This window comes from Aptenodytes forsteri, unplaced genomic scaffold (genome assembly GCF_000699145.1).
Source record: "Aptenodytes forsteri isolate BGI_AS27 unplaced genomic scaffold, ASM69914v1 Scaffold273, whole genome shotgun sequence".
In the NCBI taxonomy this organism is placed as follows: domain Eukaryota; kingdom Metazoa; phylum Chordata; class Aves; order Sphenisciformes; family Spheniscidae; genus Aptenodytes; species Aptenodytes forsteri.
Genome location: NW_008795041.1, coordinates 18,576 through 30,324, shown reverse-complemented (window position 1 = coordinate 30,324; position 11,749 = coordinate 18,576). Strand labels below are relative to the sequence as shown.

At 44.8% G+C, this 11,749-nt stretch overlaps 1 protein-coding gene across 1 annotated transcript in view; it reads left to right on the top strand.

The window, feature by feature from the left end:
- Nucleotides 1-11,540, top strand: part of ASB9 (ankyrin repeat and SOCS box containing 9) — a 17,834-nt gene extending 6,294 nt beyond the window's left edge. The window contains exons 2-7 of the mRNA XM_009276860.2: nt 3,548-3,627; nt 4,791-4,898; nt 5,517-5,667; nt 6,225-6,359; nt 7,747-7,938; nt 11,375-11,540. Of these exons, the coding sequence (XP_009275135.1) occupies nt 3,548-3,627; nt 4,791-4,898; nt 5,517-5,667; nt 6,225-6,359; nt 7,747-7,938; nt 11,375-11,499 (791 nt within the window). The 3' untranslated portion in view covers nt 11,500-11,540. The remainder of the gene's footprint in view (nt 1-3,547; nt 3,628-4,790; nt 4,899-5,516; nt 5,668-6,224; nt 6,360-7,746; nt 7,939-11,374) is intronic.
- Nucleotides 11,541-11,749: the final 209 nt, after the last annotated feature.

Below are 11,749 nucleotides of genomic sequence, written 5' to 3'. Positions count from 1 at the left end.
CATGCCTTGTGAGCGCCCTCAAGATGAACCGCTCCATAATCTTCCCCGGCACCGAGGTCAGGCTGACAGGCCTGTAGTTCCCCGGATCCTCCTTCCGGCCCTTCTTGTAGATGGGCGTCACATTGGCAAGCCTCCAGTCGTCCGGGACCTCCCCCGTTAACCAGGACTGCTGATAAATGATGGAGAGCGGCTTGGCGAGCACCTCCGCCAGCTCCCTCCGCACTCTCAGGTGGATCGGGGGGTTCAAAGTCTGCACAGTCTCTGACAGTGTTTCATAGTCACAGGCAGCAGTGGAATAGATGGCAGGTTTCAAAGTGTCCACCAAACACCTAGTCTGTAGGCCATGGTCAATAGATCACCAAACACCTTCCCAGTTCCCTGGCAACAAACTTATGATCTGAAGGAAAAGACCCAAACCCACAGTTATAACAAATACATGCCAAGAGCAGGAGAAGGCATCAAGCTTTCTCCCCAGGGAGAGTGCAGGAAAGAGACTGTTCCCCATGCTCAGAGGAGGCACAGCCCCAGGGCTGATGGTCCTTCCCAGCCTGCTCTCCAAGGCATTTCTCTTTCAGAATTCAAAGCTGATGACAGCCATTTTAACTGCACCCATGAGCAGGTTATACTGACCAGGTAACAGAAGCTCCAGCCACCAGATCTGAGTTCTGTCTTTAGTCGTGGTCAGTCTCCAGTGGACACAAAATAAACCTCCTTTCTGGCCTCAAGGGGTGCCCAGTGATAGCTCAGATTGAGTAAATATAAACCTAACATAAACCAATGAATGATCTAGTATTTTATACAAGCCCTCCCCCTTTTCCTTCCTCTAACTAGGTAGCAGTCATAACCAGAGATAGGGAAATGAGGAGAAATGGTGAAAATCATGAATCAACTGCTTGTCCAATCATCCCTGATGAGACCCCTGTTCCTAAGGGCCTTGTCCTGCCCACAGCTCACTCCCTTCAGCCTTCAAATCCACCTTGAGCTTATTTCCAGGATGTCACTGGGATTGCCCTGTGAGCTAGGAGCATGCTGGAGCACTGTTAGGGAAGGATTCTCACAAGAGAAGGTGAAGTCTTGATTATTCTGCTAGATGTTTTTAATTAATTCAAATAAGAACTATCCCAGGGACCAGATGGGTTCCCTCTTGTGATGTGCATGTGACTACTACCAGTTTGACTAGCTGCTTGTTACAGAGACACATTTTTTATGTCCAAGAAAGGAAACACTAAAATTTACCCTAGTTTAGTCCATCAATGAGCCATTGTTCAGAGACAGTAAGATACGATATGTACATATTTGCAAAAGTGTGCTATACAGATAAGCATTGTGATGGACATTGAGTGGCTCAAAAATGGTATATTGTAGTAGCAGAAATATCCTTTTGCCTATATGAACAACTCTAGAAAAATTAGAAAAATGGTCATGAAAGATTCTTGCAAGAATAACTAAATCAATAGCAGGCCTTTTGTGGCCGCTATGCCCGCAAAAAATCACTCCCCTACCTTACATAGCTATGCAGGCAAAGATCTTCTGTGTGTGATAGACACAACACATTTCAGATACCACCATCCTCGGGTCACGATTTACTTAGTGCAGAATTTTTCAATCACAGAACCATTGTAAGTCTCGCTATACTAGACCTTATCTTGTTTAAATTTGATGTCCTTTACTGAGCACACTTGAAGGTGAGAGAGCAATAGCCCAACAGGCTGCGTGATGACTGACACAGTTGGTTATCACCCTGTCCCAGCACATCGTGGCATAGCCAGAAGGAGCAGGACATCAGCCATGAGGGGTTCAGCTCTCGCATGCATGTTCATACCTGAGACAAGGCAGGATCTGCAGATCTCGCATAAGCACTGACATCATCAGCTAATCTGTAAAAGTTATTTTAAAGGATTACGGTGGCTTATTAGGTTTGTTGCTGAAGGTGGACTTCTCGCTGTTAAGCATCCTATTCCATGCATATGATCTAGTCTAGTCCCTGAAAACTTCAGCAACTCGTCCAAGTTGGTCATTGGGGTTTTCTCTGTAGTTAGTGGAAGGAGAGTGGGACATCTCCAGAGAGCAGCAAAATGTGTTTCCAAAAGAAGCTGTGTGAAATGCCCTCTGGAAATGCTTCTCTTCCTTCCCAGGGGGAACCTGGGCCATTAACGTAGACCAGACACTGAGTTTTGAGGCAATGAATACTGAAGGAGGTAAATGTCTCCCAGAGGGATTATTGCTGTCAGCTGGCCCTGAGCCATAAAATCTGTAATACTGAAGATCCCCTTCTATTAATATTTGTATGGTCCTCAGCACTAAGCTAGTATGTTTCACTATATTAAAATAAAGAACAAATACAGCAACTAGGGAAGTGAAACATAAAAGGCATTAGCAGTATTTCCTCAGACCCTTATGTTACTCAGCGTAATTGAGGAATGATATGCATGTCTTGTAAAATGCATCAAATAATGCTTGTGTCTGGCAAAACGGTCTTTCAGAAAAGCACTCTACATGACTTGACAGGTTTGGTACCAAATTTAACCCTAAGGATTCCCTCCCATACCTCCTTGATCCAGCTGGAGCTATGCTGACTCATTTCCAGTAATTATTTTTGGCATGTGGTATTTTCTGAACATCAAGCTTTATGTACCAAGATTACTTGGGAACACTAGTTAAAATTCAGTTTCTGACACGGACCTTTTGTGCCTCCTCAGTTGTCTGGCAAGGTGACCTGAAGTCAATCTTTCACATAAGAGCAAATACGAATCTGTTTGCTTTATATGGGCACTTAAAGTATCAGTGTATTCATCACGGTAGTAGGAACAGTTTCTTTATGACCTACTTCACCCCTCACAGGCTGGGCCTGTGTCCTCACTTCTGTGCAGCTTGTGTCCCATCCCGTCCCCTCGGCTGTCCCGACAAGCTGAGGCAGACCCTTCCTTCAAGCTTCCCTCCATACGTGCTATATGTCACTTTGTGGTTTTTACAACGCAGAAATTAGCAATGTTAGTAATAGCAATACAGCTATTACTTAAAATGCACTGCTGCACAGGCTAACACCAAACACTGAAAATTGAGGAGCAAAATCAACAGGTAACACAATTTATCTCCTTGTACTTTGGTACATTCTCTCATTAAGTACTGTTGACTCTGGCCCAGCTCTGAGCAGGGGTAAATGACTGAGCTGCTGTACCCTCTTCAAAACATAGGCCTTCTGAGATAATTGGTAAAGTGTAATGAGCTTGTGAAAACAAAGCCACTGGAAATAATTCAAAGTGAGGGACAAGCTCAGTCAGAGCAAGGTAATATTCTGCAAATCCCTCGCTCACCTTCTGAAGGGGAGTGCAGTCAGCACCAACGCGGGATAAGTTAAAAACACACCCAGGTTGAAGCTGTCCTCTTGTCTCACTCCCTCCCAGCAGCTGCTCCAAGGAAAGCTTGGCCGCTCAAGTAACAAATTAGAGGAAAAAAGGTTTGCTGGGGTCACACAGTTGAAGTAAACTACACTGATGAAACAGTCCACGGAGCTGTTAGCCTTTTTCCTGTCTTTCTCTTTATATAGACTTTGTTTCAGACTGGTCTCCTTTACATGATGCCTCTATCCATGGGCGCCTCCTTACCCTGAAGAAACTCATCAAACAGGTACCCCTCTGCTGGGTTGATATGATCTCTGCTGGGTTTGTTCAGTTGTTGAATGTAGTCTGTGCTTTTCTGTGAAACCTCCAGGGTGAGAAAATCATGTTGACTAGAATGCAGTGAAATCTGCATGTAACAGACCTTTTCTTTTTCTACAAGCGGTTCCTTGCCTAGTGCAAGCTCTGTGCACTGAGCTGATGATGTATCGAAATATCCTGGGTCATACTTTAATTCTGGTGCAGGTAATGGGACCCTGGTCGCTGGGATCTCCAGGCAGCTGGGGGATTCCTTCTGGAGCTCCTGCGCCTGCGAGCAGCGTTTGGTGCCCTGGGTGGAGGGCAGCTCTGGACCCAGGCAAGGGTCTGGTTGAGGCTTCAATTCAGCCACCCAGACATCTGTTTCTGAAGTGCCTGAGGGTATCCGGGGCCCCTGCTCCCACTGCAGAAAGGCACAGCTAGGGAGAAGCAATTTCTGAACTTCACTGCTCTGTTTCCTCGAAATTCTTGGATTTAGACTGTGGTGGAGTTGATGAAAAGGGAATGGTTGTTGGAAAGTTGGAGACACTTCCAGCTTAACCTTCTGGAGCACCAAGATTGCTAGAAACAAAAGATCCTATAGAATCAAACCAATGGTTTCTAATGTAGGGGCTGGCTTTCCTTCAGAGCATGACACACTCTGACCAAAGACCAGAAAACACCCCAAAAGCATTTCAGGATTCGATCCAGTCAAACAACTGCAGGCTCAGCAGGCAGGAGGTCAGAATGCTTGAGCAGTGATGTAAAAAGGCGGCAGTCACAACCCTGCCAAGAACTCTAGTAGTGACTTTTAATCATTTTTTTTATTTCAGAGTTTGTTATTCGTAGTGTCGTAGAAATAAAATTATGCTGAGTTCCTAAAAGGATGTCTGTATTGTCCCATTGGACAGCCCACTGCCTACGGGTTTCTGCGCCAATTAGCAGTGTGTAGAAGGCATGACCTCTGGTACGCTGTGCCAGTATCCACTCCAGCCTCTTTCTCTGCTTACGTGTTGAGATGAGCAACTCCAGGCAGTTGAGGAAGGTGTGATTACATAAAGCTTTTAAAGGTCATTATAGAAAGGGTTGGGGTTTTTTGGTTTGTATGGGGGTTTTGGTAGTTGGTTGTAATGATATTTTATATTAATTCATCAGGGGAGTGATGTGAATCTTGTTACAGCAGACCAGGTGTCTCCTCTCCATGAAGCCTGCCTAGGGGGTCATGCTGCTTGTGCCAGTGTCCTATTAAAACATGGTGCTCAGGTGAGTGCATGATGGACAGACCATTGTATCCAGTGTTACTATGTTGTCTTATCACTTTTTAATGCTAGGTGATGTACTATTTCATGACAGTGTATCACTGTGATTTACACTCTGTACTTAGCTCAGCTTAAAGAACATATGTTATAAAATGCACTTCTTGATAAAGCAATCCAAAAAGCCCAGATATAAACAACATTTACTATTGTTCTTTAGATGAAGGTGCGATGTTCTCATCATTTACTAAAAGAATAAGGGGAAGTTCCTCTTGCAAAGGGTTTATAATCCTGCAACAATTAAAGGTGCGTTTCAGCTGAGATAACTGAGAAATGGGCACACATTTAACTCAGTGACTTGGTAACTCCCGAGACACCCTGGAGCGGCACTGGTTAGACATTCATTTGCAGGAGGAGAGACTTGGGGGCAATTTTTAGAAAGGTTTTTTAAATGATCTTTTTAATAAAAACTTGTGATCCTCAGAAGCAGTAGGCAGTTTTTGCAAGGAATTAAAAAAAAAGTATTGAGAACCCTATTTTCTGTTGAGAAACTGGATAATTTTAATCTATTTTGAAATACTGAGAAGATGAGCAAAAAGCCTGATGGTGGTTTTTTTCCCCCCAGGTGAATGTAGTTACTGTCGACTGGCACACTCCGTTGTTCAGTGCTTGTGTCAGTGGCAGTGTGGCTTGCTTGAATTTATTGCTGCAGCACGGAGCCAGCCTACACCCGCCCTGTGACTTGGCATCCCCCATCCATGAAGCTGCTAAGAGAGGTAACCCCATGGGCATCAGCACCCCTTTCCGTGTTACTAGCAACGTGTTGAAGTGGAAAAGAGAGATAAAGAAGATCATTTTCTGGATTTGGGTCATGTGAAATACCTTCCTAGTTGGTCTCATCATGAGCGGTGCAGTTCCTCCCACACCTGGTGCTCACCGAGGGCAGCTCGGCTGGGCTCTCGGGGCCTCTGAGTTCATGTGGTGACACCTGGAAGGGGTTGCATTGTCCAAGTCAGTTGCCTACAATGTGGACCTCTGAGGGAGTCATCTGGCTATCTTCAAAAGCAGTGGAGAGAAACCCGGCATGATTCGTCTCATCTTCGGTACACATCTGAAATGAGTCAGATAAAATGTGAGGGCTTTAGCCTGTTTTGCTAACAGTGGCTTGCAGCTCCTGTTTTCCAGGTTGGAAACACTGGAGTGGATGAAAAGTATTAGACTACGATCTCTTGACAAAACATTGAATCTTTGCCAAATTACACCGCTGCAATAGAGAATTTGCTGAAAAAATGCCTGATCTCTGTGAGTTGACTCTTCCTTTATCCCTTTTAAGGTCATGTGCAATGTGTCGAATTCCTCGCATCCCATGGGGTAAATATAGATCACAACATCAAGCATCTGGGTACTCCACTTTATGTAGCTTGTGAGAACCAGCAAGTGAACTGTGCCAAGAAGCTGCTTGAGTCAGGTAAAAAGAAAAATAAAGGATGGTGTGCTTTCATTCCTGCAACATCTATCTTTGGATTCTCTTTGCATCAGAGTTTTAGAGGAGCTCCTGCTCTGGGACTTGGAGATGTTTCGCTCTTAATGGCAGCCCTGGGTTAAATGGGGTAGCAGGGTAACCAGGGTCTTCTTGACCCAGGAACTCAGCTTTACAGCTCCCAACAGAATGATGGGTGATCCTGGATTTCACATGGCCAGTGATGCCTGGAACAAACACCATCCCTTCCAGTGTTTGTGCGTGTGATGCTGCAGTTATTTGAAGTGGGCAGGAAAAAATTTCCTTTTTTTCTTTTCCTTCCTCTTTACCCAAAACAATTGACTCAATCATTTTTACATAGTAATTCTGCAAACATGTTTTAATTCCCACTGAGTTCATAAAAAGTTTGAAAAGTTTCCAACACAGAAAAACGTTCAGCACTATATACTTTGTATGAAACAAATCTAGTTATAAGTCTAAGCTCTTGGTTAATTACACAAGACCATTTCTTGTTATCTACAGTCGTGCATCTCTTCTAACCAAAGGAGCCATATAACCTAAAGTAGCCATGTAGCTAGTACAAAAACAATGGACAAACAAAGCTGCTTTGGAAAAAACAAGCAAACATCATGTAGATCACCTTATGCACTATTTAGCACAGTGATCTTTTTTTGGAAGAAGTCAAATACAAATTAATCTAAATATTAAATGTTTGGCTATTATTTTCTGTTTTCTGACATTTGTTTTCTGCTGCCTTCTATATATGAGAATGTGTATTGTAAAAATATTACAAATATTTTTGAATTAGTTCTGCAGCTCACCTTTCTTAGGGTGTTTTAGGAGCCATTAGCCCAGGATAATGGATGGGGGAACACTCATCAGCGGTGCTTGCTTATATCCTCCTCTACCAAGGGCCTCTAGAACTTTTCCATCCTCACATTTTTTCCCCAACAGATACTTCGGCATTTGGAAATCCCACTGGCTTAAGCCTTCGGTACAGAGCAGGTTGAAACCCTGCATGTATTTTAAGGGAATGGGGCATTGGGATGGGGAGCAAAGGGGGGCTGTAGGTGGAACTACATCTCTGTCCTGCTTCAAGATATCCATGGGCTGGGCTGTGGATGAAGGACTTCCTCATGCATTGTCCCTCTGGGATCATTTTCTTAGTCACAACCCCACTCCTCCTCAACCAGTGTGAGTTGTGCGTGTGCAAATTGTAGTACCAAGCCCCTGCGTAAGGAAATCCACCTCTGGGTAGGTGCTACAGCATTTACAGATTATTTAGAGAAATAGCAGCTAGTGCAGGAAATGGAAATAGGCTACTGTATAGTCATTATTCTTTGTCATTATTCTTTTGTCATGTCTTGGTGTTCAGGAGCAAATGTGAACAGCGGCAAGGGCCTGGACTCCCCTCTGCATGTGGCCGCCAGGAATTGCAGTGCAGAGCTGGTGACGTTGTTGATTGACTTTGGAGCGGACATTTGGGTGAAGAACACTGAAAACAAGAGGCCGATGGAGCTGGTTCCACCCAGCAGCCCTGTGGGCCAACTCTTCCTGCAGAAAGAAGGTGCCCCTTAGTGCTTGTTTTACTCGTTCACTCGGGATTCGTTAGGGAAAAAACACACAAACTGCTGCAAAAGGCTATGCTATTCCATGCTACAAGCACTACAAAACAGGATAACTAAGCTTACCTCCATTCGCTGACATATGGACACTATGTTTTCTAGTGTCAGAATATAGTGGCGCATTAATAGGGATAACGGTAACAACAATAACCCACCTTCCAACCTCCAGGCTGTGAATCTACTGCATGGGAGAACAATCATGTGGAGCTTGCAATATAACGCAAAATAGAGTTTAGGGTAAAAAAACAAGGAAAAGACTCCTTAGAAATTGATGGTGGCTTTTTCTGATTACCTAAAGCACTGAAGTCAGCAGGAGTCTTTCAGTTCCCTTGTTTCTGAGACGGGAGTAGACCCAGGAGGGTTATCTCGAGCGTGCTGCCAAACGCAGGCAGAAAATCACCTCTGATGGGAGTTGAGGCTAGCTGGTGAGAGCTAGGACTGGGATCTTTGGTTATACAATATGCTGATGGTCAGGTACACGCCAGATACTGGTCTCAGCATAAATACAAAATTGCAACCAGAAAATTTTTAATGTATGTGATACTGAAAAAAAAAAGGTATATTGAAACACTGATTTTCTAGTTCTTTGTCCTTTACTTTTATTGTTTGGCCAAGATCTTATGTAGGTACAAAAGTATCTTTAAAATGAATGACTCTATATTAGGTTTTTTGTGGGGATTAAGGAAAATTGCACAAGAATGATACAATGAATATATATATGTATATACATTTATAAACTAGGCTTTTTTTAAAGGCCAACATTATGTGCTGAATAATCCAGCAGTATCAAACTGTAGGCTTAACCCTTAGGAAGTACTTATTTTGTACCTGTAAATGAAATATTTACAGATCCATTTTATTCTATTGGTTATGAATATTTTAATGAATTATGGAGAGAAATCTTACTTACCAATGTTCAGGAAAATTAGAATAAGGTCTTTTGTGTCTAATCATTGGTGTACTTGTGTTCTTCTTTAGACGTTCTAATTCAGTCAGAAAATGCACATTACTAAATAGTTTTCATTATTTAAAACAAGTTGCTGATGGTGTGGTCCATGACTTTATTATTCCAGTTACATGTCGATGTGATTGTTGTCATGAACAGATTTACACCAAGGTAAAACTGGAATAATAAAGTGATGAATCAGGCCCTACTTGAAATAGTAACATGAAAATAATAGCGTGAAAACAACTGTGCTGTGCATGTTATGTATGAGCAACGGATATTTGGTTTCCCAGCCTAATCTATGGTGCACAGAGCGGTGATCTTTTCTAGCTCCAATCCCTGCTGCGTTACACTCCTGACTCCCGTGGCACTGTGTGTGTCCTGTTTATTTAAGATAGAAAACCATTTCAGGCACACCCTGTGGAGCCGGCCCAAGAAGCGCGGCTCGGGCTGAGCTGACAGCTTGGGCAGTAAAGAACTTTTCAAAGTGAAATTCAGCAATCGAAATCAGAAATGATAAATGCCTGAAGGGCATTTTGCTGCTGAATAGGTTTTTTTCTGATGTTCTCCAGCATGCCCTCCTCTGAGTAGGGTCATGCCTGATGGGCAGCTGATGTCTAAGTTCTTTGGCCGGCTGTACGGTTGCAACCTGGGAGAGTGGTGCAAACATTACCCCTCTGGTTTCATGGGGAGGTTTGGCAATGTGCTGTGGGGATCAGCGTCACACCCCCAGCCCCTCAGCACTGTCACGGCTGAGCTGCTGCTCTCCTGTCCCGCTCCCACACATGACTCCTCTCCCCCCATGCCGCAGATGCTGGCGGGCAGCAGCCCCATGCCCACGGCCAGGGTAGGCTGGAGGGAGCGTGTTTTTCCACCAGAGATGAGTTGGTGAGTGTACCAACCCGGAGTTGCCCTAGGACTAGCCCAGAGCAGGTGTAGTACATGTGGTGGTCTCCATTCCCAGGACTTCACCATGCTGCCAGACCACTGCCTACCCTGCTTGCATTGCAGGGAGAGTCCTACGTGTGGGTAGGAGAATTAGCTAATGATCCAAAAATGCACTTTTTTTTTTTTGAAGAGGATGCTTGCAGTTGCTAAATATTTTTCAGTGTAGTGACACTGCTTGTGTTGTGATAAGTCTTTAGTTTTCGAGGGTTTTTTTTTTGAACAGAAGCTTTTTTAAATTAGATGTTTACAGGCAGGGCATTCATCTGCGGGATCAGAGTGGCCAAACACACGTGCAGTGTGATACTGCAATAGCCAGTCTCACTTGCCCCATATCAGCTTGCCTTGTTGTCTTGTACCCAAGCACAGGGTAAATCACCCGCTGACTCCTAGCAGGAGGGTGCAGCCCTTTGCACAGCCCTTCAAATAATGCAGCAGTTTTCAGCCGTGCAGAGCTGCTGGAAACATGGTGGCCTGCGTGAGGGAAGACTCAAAAGCTGATTAAAGCTGCCACCTCACTGCATTTTTGCTGCAGATCCCATTCCTTCCTGCTGTGCTTCACTCCTCCACCAGCACCAACGTTTCAGCTCTCTGGTGACCGTTAACTTATCCACCCAGCAGGCAGGCACGGCGGGTGGCACCTACACTGTCCCCTCCCAGCTCACTTACCTCCTTCTCGCTTTCTACAGTGCCTCTTCTTATCTCCTCCCCACTCCCAGCACCCAACCCCCACGTCCACACTTGCTGCTGCCCCTGCTTTGCCCTTCTTATCTGCCCTCCACAGCCCCCCCATGACCCACCGCGCGTTACCCCTGCGTGCTGCACACCGGGGTGCAAAGGACATGTTGGGGGGCTGAACATTGAAAGGTGCCGCAGTTAAAAGAATCACACAGGATCTACCTCTTTGTGAAAGGGATAAGCCCCCCAAGTAAGGGTATAATGCCATTATGCTTAAATAAATAAAAAAGCACCACAGATTCTGCAGCAGGGCTTGTATTAATCAGCATGGGACTGGTTAATCTGGACGGTTTAAATAAAGGATTATATAGTATTTCTTTTGCTGTGTGTTTGTCACTATTATGAAATACGTCTCAAGAAAGCAGTGGGCTGCAAACTTGGATCTCACTGGGGGAGTCGGGGGGGAAAGGACTTTGAAGGAAGCATCGATTATCTCTTCTTCTCAGACAACACAATCCATTTCACACTCGTGCAGCTTAAAAGGGACAGACTGACACTGCTAATGTTAATTGCGGCCGTATAATGACAGAGAGTGACTAGGCTTGAATCGAATCGCAGGCAGCCTGATGTCCTTTGATGGGTACAGGTCTGGATTTTCACTGCTGAGCCTCCTGGGGAGGCTGCACACCCACTGCGTGAGGTGGGTTGCAGGAGTTGGGGGGAGTGGTAATGCACAGTTGCCGTTTCAGCTTTACAATTTCGGGGCGATAAAGCCATATGTGTAACCTCTTCTCTGGCTCTTTCTCCAGGGCCGCTGTCCTTGATGCAGTTGTGCCGCCTGTGCATCAGGAGGTGCTTTGGACACAAGCAGCATCAAAAAATAACTGGACTTCTGCTCCCAGATGAGCTGAAACGTTTCCTTCTCCACGTTTAAGCCTTTCATGTTCAAAATGATGCCTTTAATAACACAGCAAGGTTCGTTGAGGAAAGACTCTTCTCATCAGTAGTGTTGCCAATGCCTGCAATGTTAATTTATAGTTGATGGTCCCTAGTAAAGCCCTGGGTCCAAGAAGCACAGGACTGACCAACTCGCTCAGTCCTCACCGCCACCACCCCTGGCAAATCCGTCATTTGGACAGGAACAATTCTGCATGGTTGTATGGTGAAGTTTGAAAATGTGACTC